General features: G+C 43.9%; 1 protein-coding gene across 2 annotated transcripts in view; it reads right to left on the bottom strand.

Annotated features, from left to right (window-relative positions):
* The window catches only part of wbp1la (WW domain binding protein 1-like a), a 126,719-nt gene that overhangs the window by 7,149 nt on the left and 98,627 nt on the right, over nt 1–20,943 (bottom strand). The window contains exons 1-3 of one of the 2 annotated variants that reach the window (XM_059947051.1): nt 20,528–20,795; nt 16,576–16,684; nt 165–326 (exon numbers count right to left, since the gene is read on the bottom strand). In XM_059947051.1, coding sequence (XP_059803034.1) covers nt 165–326; nt 16,576–16,684; nt 20,528–20,551 — 295 coding nt within the window. In that variant the 5' untranslated portion in view covers nt 20,552–20,795. Of the gene's footprint in view, nt 1–164; nt 327–16,575; nt 16,685–20,527; nt 20,796–20,943 lie in introns of those variants that run through there. The other variant, XM_059947052.1, reaches the window with a different exon arrangement.

The raw sequence follows: 20,943 nt of genomic DNA, 5'->3' as shown, positions 1-20,943 counted from the left end.
AGCAGTCCTAACAATGACAGTGAGATGCAACAGACCACGCTGGGACAATCATTTTCTACGTACTAAGAAGGCAACGTTCTGAAAGGGTTAATGATTTCAATATAAAAACCCCGGCTCCCAGAGTGGGGCACGGGGGGGAGAGAGAGAGAGAGAGAGACACGTACTCAGGTAGAGGGGTAGCAGAGAGTAGTTCCGAGCTCCCTGGTAGGCGATGAGGTTGATCTCTCGCTGTCGCTGTTGCTGCTGCAGGCGTAACTTGGCCCGCCGGTGGTGACAGATGCAGCAGCAGCTCAGAATGATGATGATGGTCCAGACGAGCCAGAACCCTGAAGAGAGGAGGAGGAGACACGTCAGATGTCAAATGGTTGAACACCACTCCCAAAGCCCAGCTCCCCAGCTGCCCTCACCACCACCAAACATGATCACATCAGAATCAGGTTTATCATCACTGACAGACAGCGCATTGTGAAGTCTGTCGTCATGCGGCAGCAGGACAGCGCAATACAAAAAAAATTACTACAGGTTACAGTAAGGAATATGCAATGCAAAAAGCAGACAAAGTAACAAAGTAGTGGACCATTCAGAAATCTAATGGCGGAGGGGAAGCTGTCCCTAAAATACTGAACGTGTGTCTTCAGCCCCTGTACCTCTTCCCCGATGAGAAGAGAGCATGTCCTGGATGGTGAGGGTCTTTAGTGATGGATGACGCCTTTCAAACGTGTCAGTCGTGGGACGACCAGTGACTGTGGTGGAGTTGGCCGAGTTTACAACCCTCTTGGAGCTTCTCTCGATTCTGTGGTTTGGAGCCCCCCCCCCCCCCCCCCCCCGCCGGACAGTGGTGCAACCCGTCAGAAAGCTCTCCACTGTAGAAATCTGCTGGAGTCTTTGCTGACACACCAGATCTCCTCGAACTCCTAATGGGTTATAGCTGCGGGAGTGCTCCCTTCATGATTGCCTCAATGCGTTCGGGCAGGATAGATCCTCCGCAGATCCCCGATGGGAAATGGTGTGCGTTCTCCTGACTTCCCTTTCCTGAAGTCCACATTAGCCTTTGAGGAAATGTCAAATAATAAATGCTCATGACTTCAACCCTGCTGACTAGAAATCATACAGGGACCAAAATTGTCAGCAATGAACTAGGGCTTTGTGTTAAAAATCACCCCCACCCTTTAATTCCTGCTGTGCCTTCCACACAGACCCCAGTCCCCAGCCAGGCTGACACACTGGCCTGTGGCCTTCAGGTATGAACTCCAATATCTGTGCCAATCGGGCTGACAACACAAATGATGTTTTAAAAACTGGTTTCAGTTTGCAAGACTCCTTGATGGTGAAATAAACAAAAGATCAACCAGGCATCACATACTTCATGTAGAATTCATTACATCTGAAGCTGACTCTACCTTAATATAAGGAGAAAAAGCTGCTGGAGCACTTGGAGAGGGAAATGGACAGTCACAGTTTTGGGGTGAGGCCTTTCATGTACTAAAACCTACAGCCTGATAGTGTGAACACTGATTTCAAGTAACTGACTCCCAACTCTTGTCCCTTTTTTCCTGATCTGCCTAGACCAGGGGTCAGCAACCTTTACCACTGAAAGAGCCACTTGGACCCGTTTCCCACAGAAAAGAAAACACTGGGAGCCGCAAAACCCGTTTGACATTTAAAATGAAATAACACTGCATACAACGTTTTGTTTTGCCTTTATGCTATGTATAAACAAACTATAATGTGTTGCATTTATGAAATTGATGAACTCCTGCAGAGAAAACGAAATTACATTTCTGCATGCAACAAAAACATTTTGAACTCCGAAAAAATGACGTTGGGTTGACGGTTACTTTTAAGTAAAATACTCAATGTCTATTTGAGTCCTTCTTGTATTTATGAAAAACGCCGAACTTAAATTTTCCGCCAGCAGCAAACCAAAAATAACGTCAGCCAGCTGTCAGCCTGAAAAATAAAAGGACTATTTCACTGAACAATGAAAAAATATGAATATACATAAAATAATAGGCAATTAAAATATTTATCATACCTGGTTAATGGGATTTCTGCTCCTGGACCTCAGCGCACAGCGTCTGCACATCAGGGCTGTATGACGTCACCTTCATCTTTACACAGGATCGCAAGCTGTCATCTGTGAGGCGTGCGCGATGTTTGTTTTTAATAAAGTTCATGTTGGAGAACACCTGCTCACTTACATATGTGGATCCAAAGATCGACAGGACTCAAAGCGCATACTTTTTAATGTTTACATAAATGTCGGGCATAGCATTCCATGTTTCGAACACAAGTTTTTCAATATCACTCCATTTGTGTTTCTGAGCAAGAACGGCCTTCTGACGGGCAACATCTTCAAGGTCTGCTGTCAAGCGTCTAAACTTGGGACACCCATATGTCTTTGTCGGCTATGTCGGCCAGTTCCATCTCAAGATCAGGTTGACTCACACCTGCCAATGCAGTCGTATTCAGTAGGGAAGGATCGATGCTTAAGGGAGTGACCGGGAAGGATAATGTGTTTTTTTCCTCTCTGAACTCACAGAAGCGTTTCCCAAACGATGTTTGCATTGCGATGATTGCAGAATGTAAATACTCCGAAATTATCATGTCGTGACCTTGTTTGAACTCTCTCAAATTGGGGAAGTGAGACAAAGTGCCTTTCTGTAAATCTCTGGCAAGCAACGTCAACTTGCGCTCGAATGCCAAAACATCCTCCAACATGTGCAGGGCTGTGCGTCCTTTCCCCTGAAGAGCTGTGTTCAGCGTGTTCAGGTGCGCTGTCATGTCTACCATGAAGTGTAGCTTTTCCAGCCACTCTGGCTGTTCCAGCTCAGGAAAGGTGAGCCCTTTGCTGCCCAGGAAAGTTTTCACTTCTTCCAGACACGCGACAAAGCGTTTCAGCACCTTCCGTCTGGACAGCCAGCGATAAAAACACGTTGTAGCGGTGTCAGTAAACTGCAGTCAAAGATAGCTTTATTCGAACTAAACAGCCTTGCTTTTAAGCCTCCCTCAACCCAGCCCCCATGGACGCAGATGCTGCAAAAGACGCGTACTCACAAACCCCCGTAGGCTATCTCCCTTAGCCGGAATGCTGGCTAATTGTGAGCCGTTTCGGATGTGCCCGCCACACTTAAGATTGTACAAGATCACCATAATCTTCAAATTTAGAATTACATTTCAAAAGCTAACAAACTAACATAAAATACATTTTAATTAAATACTGACCAATTATTTCCCAAAGCCACAGGGAGCCGCAGCACAGAGGTGAAAGAGCCACAAATGGCTCGGGAGCCGCAGGTTGCCGACCCCCGGCCTAGACCCTCCCAAGCACATCCTTCTTTCCAACCCCACCCTCCAATTTCTTTTCTCTCCCCCTACCTACTCTACTTTCCAACTCCACCCTCCAATTTCTCTTCTCTCCCCCTACCTACTCTACTTTCCAACCCCACCCTCCAATTTCTCTTCTCTCCCCCTACCTACTCTACTTTCCAACCCCACCCTCCAATTTCTCTTCTCTCCCCCTACCTACTCTACTTTCCAACCCCACCCTCCAATTTCTCTTCTCTCCCCCTACCTACTCTACTTTCCAACCCCACCCTCCAATTTCTCTTCTCTCCCCCTACCTACTCTACTTTCCAACCCCACCCTCCAATTTCTCTTCTCTCCCCTACCTACTCTACTTTCCAACCCCACCCTCCAATTTCTCTTCTCTCCCCCTACCTACTCTACTTTCCAACCCCACCCTCCAATTTCTCTTCTCTCCCCCTACCTACTCTACTTTCCAACTCCACCCTCCAATTTCTCTTCTCTCCCCCTACCTACTCTACTTTCCAACCCCACCCTCCAATTTCTCTTCTCTCCCCCTACCTACTCTACTTTCCAACCCCACCCTCCAATTTCTCTTCTCTCCCCCTACCTACTCTACTTTCCAACCCCACCCTCCAATTTCTCTTCTCTCCCCCTACCTACTCTACTTTCCAACCCCACCCTCCAATTTCTCTTCTCTCCCCCTACCTACTCTACTTTCCAACTCCACCCTCCAATTTCTCTTCTCTCCCCCTACCTACTCTACTTTCCAACCCCACCCTCCAATTTCTCTTCTCTCCCCCTACCTACTCTACTTTCCAACCCCACCCTCCAATTTCTCTTCTCTCCCCCTACCTACTCTACTTTCCAACCCCACCCTCCAATTTCTCTTCTCTCTCCCTACCTACTCTACCTTCCAACCCCACCCTCCAATTTCTCTTCTCTCCCCCTACCTACTCTACTTTCTAAAAATGACGAAGTCCAAATGAAGGGTCTCTGAAATGTCAACTGAAATTTCTTCCCACAGATACTGCCTGACCTGCCAAGTTCTTCCAGCAGCTCGTTTGTTGCTCCAGATTCCAGCATCTCTCATCTCATGTGCTTCTATACCTTAAGCATCCACAGTGTCTTAATCTTAATTTCTCACTAACCCTGTTGCTCTGACAAATGTTGGCTCTTCAACTGGAAATGTTTCAAGCTAAAAATTCTAATCAATGTGTACAAACTGTCCACAAACTTCTCAGGTCTACAACTCTGAGAACTCAATCCTTCACTGTGGTGTCCAGTCCATCAATGGCTTTGGCTGCCCACAAGAATGAATGGAAATATATCTCTTGGTCACCAACCTTTCCTTTCAGCTTTAAGACATCCTTTGACACCAGCTTCTTTGACTAAGTCTTTAATCCCACCAGTTCTGAAAGTCTTCTGGGATTTGGTGTCATTTCCAATCTAACAAATATGGTTACTGAGGCCTTATACAAACATAAGAATTGACATTGTTAGCCAGAAACCGGTAAGACCAAAAGAATAGAGAATAATTACAAAGAAGGTGTTGGGACTTGAAGAACTGAGTTATAAGGAAAAGTTGAATAGGCTTGGACTTTATTCCCTGGAGCATAGGAGAATGAGGGGAGATTTGATAGAGGTATACTAAATTATGAGGGGTTTAGATAGGGTAAACACATGCAGACTTTTTCCCCCACTGAGGTTGGGTGAGATTAGAACTAATATCATGGGCTAATGACCTCTGAAAGTCACATAGAAACAAGATGGCACCAGTGACCACTGGTGACATTTTGCAGGCAGCTCGCAAAACTACTAGATACTCCGGCGGTTAAATTTTTTTCCTTCGGAACTACGATTGATGCAGTCTGTAATTTCCCTTTTGAACCGCACTTATGCAATCTCCTAGGGGATTCAGTGCACTAAGCTCTCGCAGATTGCAGGTATGGACGGGGGAGGGGGGGGGCCATTGCTGGGAGGTGGATATTGCGCCAAAGCCTGACAGCAGAAGAAAAACCTGTGGTTGGCTCCATTACTCCACACTGATTAAATCAGCGAGCAAGATTAAAATTGTTGCGGACGAGAGTGGAAAACGACCAGGTCTGTTTAGCATCGTCTGCCTGTGTTTGACCGGTCACCCTCTCTTCTCACTACTACCGTCAGGAGGAAGGTGCAGGAGTCTTGAGTCCCACACCACCAAGCTGGGGGCCAATGGTTACCCTGCAGTCATCGCGGACCGGCTTCACTTGCCTCAGTGCTAAATGGGCTTTGCAGTTGTGGATTCACTTTCGAAGAATCTGCAGCTCACAATTCATGTGTTTTTGTCTACTTTTTTTCCCCACTGTTTGCGCAATGTGTCCTCTTTTGCAAATTGGTGTGTGGCTGTCTGGTGTGGTTTTTTTTTAGAAAATTCTATTGTTTGCTTTGTAATTGCCTGCAAAAAGATGAATCATAAGGTTGCATATAACATACATACTTTGATTATGAATTTGAACTTTGAAGAAAGGTATTTAGGGACAACATGACAGGAACTTCTACTCACAGGGGATGAAGTGACCTTCCAGCAGAAGTGGATGAGCGTTTGATGGCAACACTTAAGAGAAGTTTGGTTAAGTACATGAATGGGAGGGGTATGGAGGGCTACAGTCCGGGTGTGGGTTGATGGGACTAAGCAGGGACAAGACTAGATGGGCCAAAGGGGCTGTTTTGGTGCCTTATGACCAAAATGTCTTGTGCCAACTCATGTGTTGGATGTGACTTGTGGTCTTCCAACCTGCACACCTGCAATGCTGTGGCTCACACAGGATCGTATAGATGCTTGCTCAGGATACCATGGGAACGCAGGGGTGGGAAAGGAAGAGTTAGGGTCTGAGGCAGCTATCAATGTCGGCGAGTCCAGGGTCACAGTTTGGAGGTCAGAGGTAGCTTGTCCAGGGTTGGAGGATGAGAGGGAGAGAGGGAGAGAGGGAGAGAGGAAGAAGGAGAGAGGGAGAGAGGGAGAGAGGGAGGGGGAGAGAGGAGGGGGAGAGAGGGGGAGAAGGGAGAGAGGATGAGAGAGAGGGGGAGAGGATGAGAGAGGATGAAGGGGAGGGGAAAAGGGAAAAAGAAAAGGCAGGGGTAGGAAAGAGTTTGCTGTTGCTGCTACAGGTTGCTTTGCTGAACAAGATGGGCACACTGTACTGGTACCAAGATTGGTGGTACACTTGTGAGCTGTCCCCACATCCTTAGGTTGTGTTGGTTGTTTACAGAAACATTTCACTAAATGTGTATGGGATTAATAAAAAAACCTAATCGAATCCAGCAGAACAGGGTAGGCTGGTTCCGGGGTACTGGAGAGATCTACTGTTAATACTGCAGGTCTATAAAATTCTGGTTTGAGCACATTTGGCAGTTCTCACCTCATATAGGAAGGATGCAAAAGCTTTAGAGAGGTGCAAAGAGCCAGGTTACTGCCTTATGAGGATAGGTTGAGTAAACCAGAGCTTTTCTCTTTGGAGAGAAAAGAGAAGAGTTGATTTGACAGAGGTATACAAGATGCTAAGAGGCTTAGATCAAGCCAATGCTTTTTATCCAGAGCAGAATAGCTGAAGCGAGAGGGTGTAATTTTAAGGTGATAGGAGTAAAGTACAGAGGGGTGTAAGAGAGAGATTATTTTTCTTTTCTACAAAGTGGTTGTTGTGTGGAACATTCTGCCAGAGATGGTGATAGTGGTGAATACATTAGAGACACTTAAGAGGCTCTTAGGTACTACATGGATGAAAGAAAAATGGAGGGCCATGTGAGAGGGAAGGGTTAGGTTGGTCTTGGAAGAGGCTCAAAGTTCAGCACAATATCTTGGGCCGAGAGGCCTGTACTGTGCTGTAATGTTCTGTGTTCTATCAGACAAATGGGCATGAAAGAAAAACAATCAAGTCCCAGTTCAGAACCGTAAGTGGACATGGGACAAGGGGTTGGGTCACACTGAATCTCCTCTATCCTGTTCAGCTACAACTCTTGAAACCTGGGCTCCGAGAGCTGCTGCTTACATGTTCCGAAGCTGCTCTCTGTCAGCCTCCATCTTCCCCTGTGCCCGAGATAAAACCCCTCAAAGGGGACGCGAGCGGCAACTATTTCCTTGCAAGGTGTGGTGAGTATATGGAATGAGCTGTCAGAGGGAGTGGTTGAGGTAGGTGTGATAGTGTGATAGAAGCTGTTGGATGGGCAAATGGAGTGGCAGGGCTCAGAGGGATATGGGCTGATCATAGGAAATTGGGACTAGCTGTGTGGGCACCATGGATTAGTTGGGCCGAAGGGACTGTATTGTTCTGTGGCTATTCCTTCTACACTTCCCATGAACAGCATTGCACCCACACACGACCCACCCTCATCATTCAGTGTAGGGGGGCTCCAACTTGGCATTCAACAGGAACATGGGGAATCATAAGCACAGATTGAGAAAAGATAAGGAAATGGGTGCATGCAAGATGGGAAGGGAGAAAGTGAATACTTTAAAAGAAACTAGTCAACAACCTCATAGAGCAGATCCTTAAGTTATACAAGGGCCATGACATGGAACTTCAAAAGTCAGGCAGGGCAAGGAAAATTTTTTTTTAAATGTGCACATTATTTTATAGTCCAATAATCAAAGAATTCCAGGAAAGAATGTTAGCAATGTAATCCACTTGATAGTTGAATTATTACAGGATCAGTTAGCCAGATTTAATGCATCACAACCTTCTGGAACATTTGCAGCCTTTCACTTTCACTGAATTAGGCGCAAGAAATGTGTTTACTGGTGTGCAGAGGAGCCCAGATTACGGATCATGTTTTCGGAAGCACATGGCCTTGCTTGGACAGCTGTCCTTCACAGCGTCCGCATCAGCAGACTGACTCAGCAAATCTCCCTGCGCACAGGATGTTTAAAATAAGCACTTGCTTGAGGTTCTTTTTTCCCCTCCAGGCATTTAAAAGGACAAACAAGTTCTGGTTTTCCCTTCAGTTAGTCATTTTCTTTTTCCCCACACAAGTAGACACAACAATCTCGGCTCTCTGGAACTGATTTCACAATAATCAGAATCAGGCTTCGTATCACCAGCATATGCTGTGATATTTCTTTACTTAGTGGCAGCAGTATGATGCAACACAAGGTAATATAGAAAATATTAGTAGGTAAATCAATTGCAGTAAGTAATATACACATATATTAAATAGTTAAAATAAAAGTAATGCAAAAACAGAAATAATTTTTTAAAAGTGAGATGGTGTTCATGGGTTCAATTGTTCATTTAGGTATTGGATGGCAGAAGGATAGGAGCTGCTCCTGTGTCCCTTCAGGCTTCTGTACTTCCTTCCTGATGGTAACAATGGGAAGAGGACGTGTCCTGGTTGATGGGTGCCGGGTGTCCTTAATAATGGACACCACCTTTCTGAGGCACCGCTCCTTCGAGATGCCTTGGATACTCTAAAAGCTTGTACCCAAGAAGGAGCTGACTAATTTTACAGCTTCCTTTCAATCCTGTGCAGCAGAACCCTCACCCCCACCCCCATACCAGACAGTGATGCAGCCCGTACATCTGTAGAAGTCTTTGAGCGTTTTTGTTGACAAACCAAATCTCTTCAAACTCCTAATGAAATATAGCCGCTGTCTTGCCTTCTTTATAGCTGCTTTGATATGTTGGGACCAGGTTAGATCCTTGGAGATCTTGACACCCAGGAACTTGAAAGTGCTCACTCTCTCCATTTCTGATCCCTCTATGGGGATTCATTCACGTTCCCTTGTCCTATCTTTTCTTAAGTCCACAATCAGTTCTTTGGTCTTACTGACGTTGAATGCAAGGTTGTTGCTGCGACACCACAACTAGCTGGTATATCTCGCTCCTGTACGCCCGCTCGTCTCCATCTGAGATTCCACCAACAATGCTTGTAACATCAGCAAATTTACAGATGGCATTTAAGCGATACTTAGACACACAGTCATGGGTATAGAGGGAGTGGAACAGTGGGCTAAGCACACACCACTGAGGCGCGCCAGAGTTGATTGCCAGTTGATTAGCACAGATTGTGGTCTTCCAGTTAGGATCAAGGATTCCGTTGCAGAGAGAAGTACAGAGGCCCAGGTTCTGTAGCTTATCGATCAGGACTGTGGGGATGATGGTGTTAAATGCGGAGCCATAGTCATTGCATGGTATCCTGACATAGATGTGTGTATTGTCCAGGTGATTTAAGGCTGTGTGAAGAGCGCTAAGATTGCATCTGCTGTTGACCTATTGTGGTGATAGGCAAATTGCAGTGGGTCCAGGTCCTTACTGAGGCTGGAGTTTATTCTAGCCATGACCAACCTCTTAAAGCATTCCACCACCGTAGATGTCAGCACTACTGGACAATAATCATTAAGGCAGCTCACATTATTGTTCTTGGGCACTGGTATAATTGTTGTCTTTCTGAAGCAGGTGGGAACTTCTGACTGTAGCAGGGAGAGGTTGAAAATGTCCTTGAATACTCCCACTAGTTGGTTAGCACAAGTTTTCCGAGTCTGATCAGTTACTACATTGGGGCCTGCCGCCTTGCGAGGGTTCACCCTCCAAAAAGACAGCCAGACATCGGCCTCCAGGACGAAGATCACAAGGTCACCAGGTGCTGCAGGTCAACCAAAAAGCAATCACTCTTGATGACAGCATTGAGCGATAGAGCTTAAATTCTACAAATTTACCGCACCAGATGTTTATCCAATTTTTGTCAGGAGTAAATGCTCAACAGCTCCGAAAAAGGTCACATTAGCCAGTCTATCCAAATCCAGTGGCCACTGTATTAGGTACAGGAGGAACCCAGTGTGGTCTGCTGCTGCTGTAGCCCATCCACTTCAAGGTTTGATAAGTTCAGAGATGCTCTTTTGCGCACCACATAACATGTGGCTACTGAGTTACTGTCACCTCCCTGTCAGCTTGAACCAGTCTGGACATTCTCCTCTGACCCCTCTCATTAACAAGGAGAACAGCGGTTTGAGATACTCACACCACCCTGTCTGGCACCAACAATCATTCCATTGTGAAAGTCACTTAGATTAGATTTCTTCCCCATTCTGATAATTGGTCTGAACAACAACTGAACCTTCTGACGACATCTGCATGGTTTTATGTGGCTGCCACCTCTCTCTGATGTCTCTCTATGCTGCTACCTTACTGTGCATAGTCTGACTGTTTCCAATATCACCAAAAGGGCACTTCAAATGTTTTTTTAGTCAGTGAAAACACCTTGGAGAATTCAAAATCATTAAAAGTGCTAGTGAATGCAAGTTCTTTGTTTTTACTGACATGCACACTGTAAACACAGAACAGTACAGCATGTTACAGTCCCTTCAGCCCGCAATGTTGTGCTAACCTAAGAGCAACCTAACCTTCCCTTATCCCCCATTTTTCTTTCATCCATGTGTCAATCTTAAGAGTTTCTTAAATGTCCCTAATGTATCTGCCCCTACCACCACCCCTAGCAGCGCGTTCCAAACACCCGCAGCTGTGTGTGTAAAACTCTGCCATCCCCTCTATTTTCTGCTAACTCCATAAAATCATGCCCTTTTGTAACAGCCGTTTCCGCCCTGGCCAAAAAGGTGGTGGCAGTCCACTCTACATGCATCTTTTCATCTCGTGCACCGCTAACAAGTCACCTTTCGTCCTCCAAGAAGCTTTAACAATTAGTCTGTGCTGTAGTTGTTACTGCCTTTGAATTAGATGACACTGTACTTCCTGTCCAAACAGGGCTAATGGCAATGAAAATAACTTGCTGCAGCCAATGGAAACTTTTCCTGCCTAGAATGGACCTTCCCGCATGAGAGAAATTGATTTTGTGGGCAGTCAAAAAGCTCCGGCGTAAATCTCTGAACTAGAGTAGATGTTGGTAGCAGTGAATAAAGGTGCTCAGCATTATGAACAGATTTGAAAAGGTGCAGGAAAGTCATACATTAGCTTTATTTGTCACACGTATATCGAAACATACAGTGGAACATTTGTGACCAACACAGCCTGAGAATTGTGCTGGGGGCAGCCTGCCAGTGTCACCGTGCTTCCGGTGCCAACATGGTGTGCCCACAACTCACTAACCCGAACCTCTTTTGAAAAGTGGGAGGAAACCATGGCATCAGGAGGAAATCTACCTGGTCACAGGGACAACGTACAAACTCCTTACAGGCAGCAGTGAGAAACGACTGCTGGCATTGGAGCGTGTTACTCCAGTGGTTATACACTGTGCCGCCCCAGACTTACGTTAAAGTAGCAGGGAATGGTGACGACAAGTTTTAATGAGATGGAACTCAGAATGGTAAAAGGAGAATGGTACTAAATTTCAAAAAAGGATTGGTGAGCAATCTGGTGAAAGGAGAGCGAGTAAATGGAAAGCTCCTCGAAAGATTTAAGACACCTCGTCTGATTCCATTGTCAATCATTAGTTCATTTTCTTCCTATTTGAATATTTTCTTTGCCATCTCTTCTGCCTCCTATCATCTATTTCAGTTTAAGTCATCTTCTTCAGGCACAGTCTGGGAGAATTTAAAATTTGACCACTTCGTATTGGGTTATTTGAATAGGAAGTTAGAAACAGGGGTGATTCCGACAATCATTCCAGAACATTATACTCAGTGTGAGTATAATAAGCATTATCTCACCTTTTCGCTCTCCATCTGCCCTTGTTTTTTTCCCTCTTATTGTAACTTGCCTCTTTACGTGCTGTGAAACTCTATGACGCCAAGATGGTCTGTACCACACTGTTAACAACCTGTTTTCCTCACGCAAGAAAAATGCCTTTGAGCATTTCTGAGAACTAGGTGATTGACTGAATGAATGTGATGCAATCGGGTCAAAAGGGACGGAAGAATCGACTTCTGAGATGGCAACAAGACAAAAGAGCCCTAATCCATCCAGACAGTTATGCTATTTGGCAGTAGCTTTGACCTGCATTGACTTCACATTCCACAAGTAATTTAGAACAAATTCTTTGTTATAGGATTGGCAGATGTAGGATAATTCAGCACTTAGAAGTTACAATGCAGCCTACTGGCCTGTAGAGCTTATTTGCTTTGCTGTGTTTGCGTGAGCTGGTATTTCAGTGCTTGTGTTGCTGGAGAAGTACACCAGCGAATGAGGGCTTACAATCATCAGGAGCAACACACCAAGATGCTGGAGGAAGCCAGCAGGCCAGGCACCAGCTATGGAAGGAAATGGACAGCTGACATTTCACGCTGGGACACTTCAGCATCTCGTGCATTGCTTCAGATTTCCAGCACCTGCAGTCTGACACGTCCAGATGGGTGGACTCAAGCAGGAAAACAGGACAAGAAGATATCAGTATGAGGGTGAACAGCTTCAGTCCCACAAACACTGGTTTCCCCAACACCATTTGAATCGGATGATGTACCATTTTTATCCAGTCAGACTTACATTACCTCAATGCCCAGCAGTGTGTTGGGACTTCTCAGCCTCCCTGTTGTTGTCAGCGGGCAACAAGTCAACCATGTCACGGACTCAGAATAGAAACTAAACTCTCTGAACCCGATGACACACAAGGAAATGGGAACAGAGGCTGTGGGCAAATAACTATTTTAAATCCCATCAATTATTGACAGCTGTACAATGAATAACACTACTCAGGTTTCCTTTCCCTCAGTCTGAGTTTCTCAGTGAAAGAGATGCCTCTCCACTGCATATTTAGAGTTAAACAATGTGGCAGATATAAAAGAAGTAAATGACAACAACAGGCAGCTGTTCCGACATGACTCAACTTAAATCCACAACCACCACTAAACCGCACAGAGACTCAGTGTTTTAATAAGGACAGATGGGTCAGGTGCTTATCAATTTAGTCCTCACCTACTACCCCATGAACCTCTGCATCCAACAGCTTCTACCAGCTTCAATGGGACACCACCACCAGGTACATCTTCCCGGCTTTCTGCAGAGGATGCCCTCTCTGTGACTCCCTCGTCCACTCGCCCCCTCCCCACTGATACCCCTTCCAGCCACTTGCACCTGCAACCGCACTGAACACTACACCTGCCCCAACACATTCTCCCTTACCACTGTTCCAGGAGCTAAATGCCCCTTCAGACTTTCACAAGTGAATCCATGGGTGGCAGCCACTCGATTTAGAGATTCCTTTCCAAGACTGGCAGATGATCAAGCATAGTCCAAGAGACTATTAATCTGTACACATGGCTGTGTGCTTAGCCTCCTTCTCTACTCACTTTACACTTAGGACTGTATGGGTTAATGCCACAATGAAGTTTGCAGACAACACCTCTATCACAGGCCATATCAAAGGTGGTGTTTAATCAGCATATAGGAAGGAGATTGAAAACCTAGCTGAGTGGTGCCACAACAAGAACGTCTCATTTAATGCCAGCAAGACTAAGGAGCAGATTATCGAAGGATCTCGGCCCGAAACGTCGACAGCACTTCTCCCTATAGATGCTGCCTGGTCTGCTGTGTTCCACCAGCATTTTGTGTGTGTTGCTTGAATTTCCAGCATCTGCAGATTTCCTCATGTTTGCCTTTTAAATTCCTCAATGTTATCCTGGTGCAATTACGAAGAAATCATGGCAACGTCTCTACTTCTTCAGAAGTTTGCAAAGATTCGGCATGACATTTAAAACTTTGACAAACTTTGTGGTGGAGAGTATTGACTGGCTGCGTGACAGCCTGGTATGGAAACACCAATACCCTTAAATGGAAAATCCTACAAAAAGTGGTGAATATGGCCCAGTGCATCACAGATAATGTCCTCCCTACCACCAGGTTCAGGAAATGTTATTGCCCCTCAACCACCAGGCTCTTGAACCAAAGAGGATAACTTCACTCAACTTCAGTTACGCCACCATTGAACTGTTCCCATAACCTATGGACTCACTTTCGAGGAGTCTTCATCTCATGTTTTTGATATTTGTTGCTTATTTATTTATTATTATTTTCTTTTTGTATTTACACAGTTTGTTGTCCTTTGCACACTGGTTGAACGCCCAAGTTGGTGCGGTATTTCATTGATTTTATTATGATTATTATTCTACTATGAATTTACAGAGTATACCTGCATAATAATAAATCTCAGGGTTATATATGGTGAAATAGACAGGTATATGGAGGAATTTAAGGTGGAGGGGGGATATATGGGAGGCAGGGTTTAAGGGTCAGCATAACATTGTGAGCCGAAGGGCCTGTATTGTGCAATACTATTCTATGTTCTAAATATATGTACTGTGAATTTCAGAATGGGGGAGAAATGTGATCTAAGTGACTTTGACAGTAGAATGATTGTTGGTGCCAAACGGGATGGTTTGAGTATCTCAGAAACTGCTGATCTCCTGGGGTCTTCACACACAGCAGTCACTGCAGTTTACAGAAAATGGTGTGAAAAAGAAAAATATATATTCAGTGAGCAGCAGTTCTGTGGGTGAAAAATGTCTTTGAAGAGGTTTGAGGGCAATGGCCAGACTGGTTCAAGCTGAAATGTTGCATATTTAATATTTCAGTAATATTGTAAATATATTGTCTGAGTAAGCATTTTTGTTGTTTCCGTAACGCATTGTGGGTTATATGTAAGAGTTCGTGAATGGCATACGTCATCATGCCACCATGTGATATATGCACGCTTTGCTTAAAGTATAAAAACCCAAGTTAGACTCAGATTTCGGACTCCTGGATCTTTCTTTTAACTGGTTTAATGTTTTGGAGCTACAAAACATAACAGCGGCGATGAGGCATTTTTTTAAAACAAACCTGAGATGACTACCTTACCTGTGGAAGCACAGGAAGAAGTTCTAGAGTTAAAATAAAAAGGCAGGATTTGGTCGAGTAATAAGCGTAGCATGTGCAAAGGCAGTCCAGTTTTTAAAAAGTCAGGAAATGGAAGAATTCACAGGTTCGAAAACGATGAGTACTGGGTGATAATAATTATATATAAAAAGAGCAGAAATGGCTGGCTGCATTGAAAATACTGAGGCACTTGATTACACAACAGATAACTGGATTTTATATACTGAACGGATTGAGCAGTATATTAAAGCAAATGGAATAGCCAATGAGAAGTAAGTACCAATTTTGGTGAGTGAAATTGGATTTAAAGGCTTACAGTCTGCTTCAATGTTCAACTACTCCAACCGAGCCATCCAAAACCAGCTTTACTGGTACAGAGAGTTAGAGCAGCACTAATCTGCATGCTGTGGATAAAAAACGGTTCAAACTGTCCAAGAAATGAAAGTGATCTTTGATATTTAAGAACTACAGACTGAAGCTCTCTCTCATCTTGTATTCTATGGCTCAGCTACCCTTGTGATCTAGCATGTTTTGTATTTACTCCAAATGTGTACTTACTAACTAGTTCTAACTAAGATCCAAGACCAAAAATTAACTACAATCTGTACTAATCAACTTTGGAAACCTCAGCCAACTAATGGAAACATCTAATGGAAACACCAGACTACAGAGAGTTCCTTAGCCTCCTGCTTCCCACGACCGTCCCACTACACCTCAAGCTCTTCTGTTCAGCAAGGAAGCAACTTCTGTGGCTCAGAATTTTCTGCAGTCTGGTATGGTCAGTTCCCAAGGGTGCTGGACTATTCAGCCACCCAGGGGAACACCACAATCACAGGGGTACATTTTATGGAGAGCAGCCAGTGAGATGCAGTGCCACAGACAGCATTCTGACTGGCTGTTATCACCACCTGCTACAGAGACTCCAATGTGCAGGATCGAAAGAGGCTGCAAAGAGCTCTAAACATGGCCACCTCTTTCATAGGCACAAGTCTCCCCATCACTGAGAACATCTTGCCTAGGTGGCATCCATTATTAAGGACCCTCACCATCTGTGCCATGCCTGCTCCTCATTGCTATCATCAAGGAGGTATTACAGGAGCCTGAAGACCCATGCTCAATGATTCCTGAACAGCTTCATCCCTTCTGCCAAATAATTTCTGAATGGTCCGTGAACACCACCTCACAATTTCTCTTTTGTACTATATTTATACTTATTACAACTTATAGTAGTTTTTAATGTCCTGTACTATAGTAATCCCATGAAATAACAAACTTCACAGAATGTCAGTAATAATAAAACACGATTCTGATATCCAAATGGCATTGTAGGAATTAGTCTGAAAGTTATTTAATCTGATTATTATATCAGATAATACCAAAGATTCTCAGTAAAGAAAGGTGACAGTTCAGGTGCAGTAACAATTCACACATCAGTAAAAACCTAGCAATGGTAACTAACTGCTCCCACTGCGAACTCGAGGTGGTCGATACTTACACCAAAGCTCATAATAGTAGTTACAGCATTGTGATTCTCCACAACAGTGTCCCGTATCACAGAAATAACTCTGGTTGTTCACTCCAATGCACGCTTCCCGTTCTTGGGGCTGGAAAAGAAAAGGCATCGATTACACTGGAGGAAAGTTGAGGTCACCGTTAGCAGTCGGAACCAGGTAATTGGGTTTGGATTTAAGCACACTCTGGAGATATGAGCCTTAGTTAACACACCAAGTCCAAGAACAGATATCACACTTCAAACATCAGGCTCATAACTTCACTCACCTCAACTCTAAACTGATTCCACAACCTATGGCCTCACTTTCAAGAACTCATCTCGTGCTCTCAATACTATTTTATATTATTTGTAAGTTTGTCTTCGATTGTACATTGGTTGCTTGTCAGTCTGTGTTTATGTGTAGTTGTTCATTGATTCTATTGTATTTCTTTGCTTTATTGTGAATGCCTGCAAGGAAATGAATCTCAAGATAGCAGACACCCCGGCCGTTTTATTAGGTACAGGGAGTACTGCAGCTCATCAACTTGAAGGTAGAACATGTTGTTAGTCTGAGCAGCAGGTGACCCTCTCAACCACATCTACATGCTTTCATTCACTGACTTGCTGCCACATGATTGGCTATTTAGATATTTGCATTAACGAGGAGTACAGATGTATCTAATAAAGTGGGCACAGAGAGTATGACTTACTATAATAAATTTACTTTGACCGCCAAACTCCAGGAAGTCTCTTTCAAGCATGCCTCAAGTATCATCTGTTTACTCCTCTCCATAGATTCTGCCTGACCTGTTCAGTTCCTCCAGCATTTTGTAAGTGTTGCACTTATTTTATAATACCCAAGTCTAGTCAACTCAATGGTCCTATCCCCCATTTATATACCAATTCTTTCACACCTCCATCAATCCCTTTATCTCACCACTAATACAAACTCATCCTCTCTAATATCTCTCTCTGCTGTACTAGAGAACCAAGATTTCCCCATCACAATCCCCTCGATTCTTCTACACTCACCTACGTCAATGGGGCTTTTTATGGCAGCCAACGAGCAAACTCCACACAGAGAGCAGTGGAAGTCCGGATGAAACCAGGCTCACTGGTGATGTGCCATCAGAACGGCCAACCTGTGGCTTTGCGTTCTTTCAGTGCATCCAATGGTGCTACAGGCACTCAGTATCCCTCAGTTCTCAAAGCCATGGGGATAAATGAATCGACAGGGGTTACACGTTTTTACTAGTCTGCTTATTTAAGCCTTAGAAGTTTGTGCAGATTCAACATGTTATGTGAAACTTTGATAAACTTCTATAGATGCACAATGGAGAGTATGCTAACTGGTTGCATCCCAGCTAGGTATGGAATCACCAATGCCCAGGAACAGAGAAGTCTACAAAAGGCCCAATTCATCACAGGAAAAGCCCTCCCCACCATTAAACACACCCACAAGGAGCATTGCCACAAGGATGTAGTATCCATCATCAAGGACCATCCACTACCCAGGCCATGCTCGCTTCTCATTGCTGTCATCGGAAAGGATGTTGAGGGGTTTTAGGTCCCACACCTACAAGTTCAGCAACAGCTATTACCATTCAACCATCAGGCTCCTGAACCAGTGTGGATAACTTCTCTCACCACAACACTGGACAGAACACAACCCATGGACTCGGTCTACAACTCAAGTTCACGGTCTTGTGTACTTATATTTGTTTTATTTTTACATTTGTACAGATTATCTTCTTTTGCACATTGGTTATTTGTGTTTTCATTGTGTGTAGTTTTTCAATGATATGATTGTATTTTCTTGCTGTACTGTGAATGTCTGCAAGAAATTAAATCTCAGGGTAGCATATGGTGACATGTACGTGCTTTGACAATAAATTTACTTTGAATTTTGAATATTATTGACTTGCATGGTGAAACCTAGGCTTAGTTTGACGTCAGCCTCAATGATTTCCAATAAATCCATTTAGTAAATTTATTTTCCGTAAATCAACTCATCCTGCCTAAGTCAGCTAAGAACTTCAAAATGTTCCTCTTGTTGTAGTTCTAACAAGATCTTGCTTTTCTAACGTTTGACCATTTTGAACTCAAGTTTGAAAGCATAATTCTCTTCTGCTTTCTTGCCACTACTCTAGAGAACTTGACCCTTCCTGTAGCTTGAATGAATTAATGTATCAGAAGCTGATAAGTTCAGTATACTAATTCACACTGAAGGATTAACGACTTACAGACTTTCAATAGCACTAAAGAATTAGCCCATGTGCAATCACCATAAAGGGCTATAATTAGTAAGGCAACCACCACACTAAGCCCCAATTAAGGGTCTTGACCCAAAACGTCAACTCTTTATTCCCCTCCATAGCTGCTGCCTGACCTGCAGAGTTCCTCCTCTACCATTTTGTGTGAATCGCTCTGGATCTCCAGCATCTGCAGAATCTGTGTCAGAAAGGTTTACTAGCTCATGTTTTGGTTTGGAATATCTAGTGGGTAAGACAAAAAACGGCTGGACGTCAAGGTACTTCTGGAAGGAGAAAAACATCAAAGCTGTAACTGAAATAGTGCAATCTAAAACTTGCAGAGAAAGAGAGAGAGAGAGAGGGAGAGAAAATGGGAACTCCGAAGTCGGAAAACCTACAGAATTACCAATATGGGTGTGTAACTTCAGACTAAACATGTACCCACAAAGTTCCTACACTAAAAATATCTGTATGGATTATCAGTATATATGGCACATTGATAAAAAAAACATGATTCAAGAATTATTAAAACAGAGAGCAATGTCTGTGGACTGAAAGTGCATGCAGCATAAACAGAATAATTTATTACATCTATATATCAAAGTGCTCAAGCCCAGGCTTCTGAAAACTACAAACACTTCTGATGAGAACCATTTTGGCAGAGAGCTGAAAGGCTGCCAGGATTTATTTTAAACACAGAAGTCTAAGAACACAAAGGCTTCCAGAACTGTGCACCTGGAAAGTAAACATTCATGACCATCTGACTAAGAACCCACTGCACAAAATGCTGGATATTCTCAGGCTGCACAAGTAATGTAGAAATCATGATACGTTCACGCAGTGTGATACCATCAAAACCACTGGAATGAGCAGAGACTTGCTTATCAGATTGGAGGCTGTAAGGTTGAGAAGTGTACACATACTTCAAGTGCAAAGCCAGGGAGAAAAATTAACAATGGGTTATTCATCATAGGGCATGCTTCATTATGGTTCCTTTAGATGTATCAAAGTTCAAAGTACTTTTATTATCAAAGTATGTATTCTGTATACAACCTTGAGATTTGTCTTCTTGCAGGCAGCCACAAGAAACACAATGGAAGCCATTAAACACACACACACACACACACACACACAAACAAATAACATACAGAACACAAAGTGCGGAATGCATGGAACCCCGTCCGCAGCCTTGGAGCCAGTTCACCACTGATTGCAGGCCACAGCTGCACAGCCAGTTCAGTGCTGAAGTAATCCTCATGGAGGAGTGAGCTGAGCACCAGTTCAAATCGTGCATATAGTAGGAAAACAAAATAAACAAAAGCACATGGAACATGAACTGCAGTGTCCATGAGTTCACAGCTACAGAGGCCCGTTCAGTGCTTCACAGAGATCAAAATATCCTCTATTAGACGTGCTCTCTAATCTAGGCAGCACCCTCTCTAAAGCTTCCACATCGAGTCCACAATGCAGCAAAATGAAATGAAGACAATACCCCAAGTGTGGTCTGACGAGTGTTTTACAGAGCTACAACACTGCCTTGCAGTTCTTCAACTCAGTCCCAAGTAATGAAGGCCAACACACTTAGACCTTAACACCTCTATCAGCTTGCGATACATAAAATCTCAAGTCTGTGCTTTCTAATATGACATTTAAGATATCTTTATTTTTATCTGGAAACATTCTCTATCCCCCTGGCTTCTTACCTTAGTTAAATGAAGCAACGGCATGTGAAGAAATGACTGCAAAATCTGTAAACCACAAGTTAACTGCTCTGGTTGAGGGAGATTCCAGATCAGGATTCTTTCCCCAGATCCTTAAAGATCATCCACTAGGATGAGCACAGTTTCAATTACTACATCTCCCAAAGTTGCTGAAACCAAACTTCAGCACACACTGGGCAGTAACTTCATTTATTGGGGAAAAATTGCCACAAGCAAGTTTGCAAAGACACCTCAACGATGAACCAATTTGCAGCTGAGATGACCGGGGAAAGGCATCAAAAGCTGGTTTATATAAATGATTTCAGTACAGCTTCTCAAGTCTAGTTTTCCATTAATCCAGAGTAAACAAGATATGCCAAAACCCTGAACGTTTTGTAATCTATTTACTGTAATATGCA

This window comes from Hypanus sabinus, chromosome 22, assembly GCF_030144855.1.
Source record: "Hypanus sabinus isolate sHypSab1 chromosome 22, sHypSab1.hap1, whole genome shotgun sequence".
In the NCBI taxonomy this organism is placed as follows: Eukaryota; Metazoa; Chordata; class Chondrichthyes; order Myliobatiformes; family Dasyatidae; genus Hypanus; species Hypanus sabinus.
Note: the sequence above shows the minus strand (reverse complement) of the source record. Positions and strands in the feature narration are given on the sequence as shown.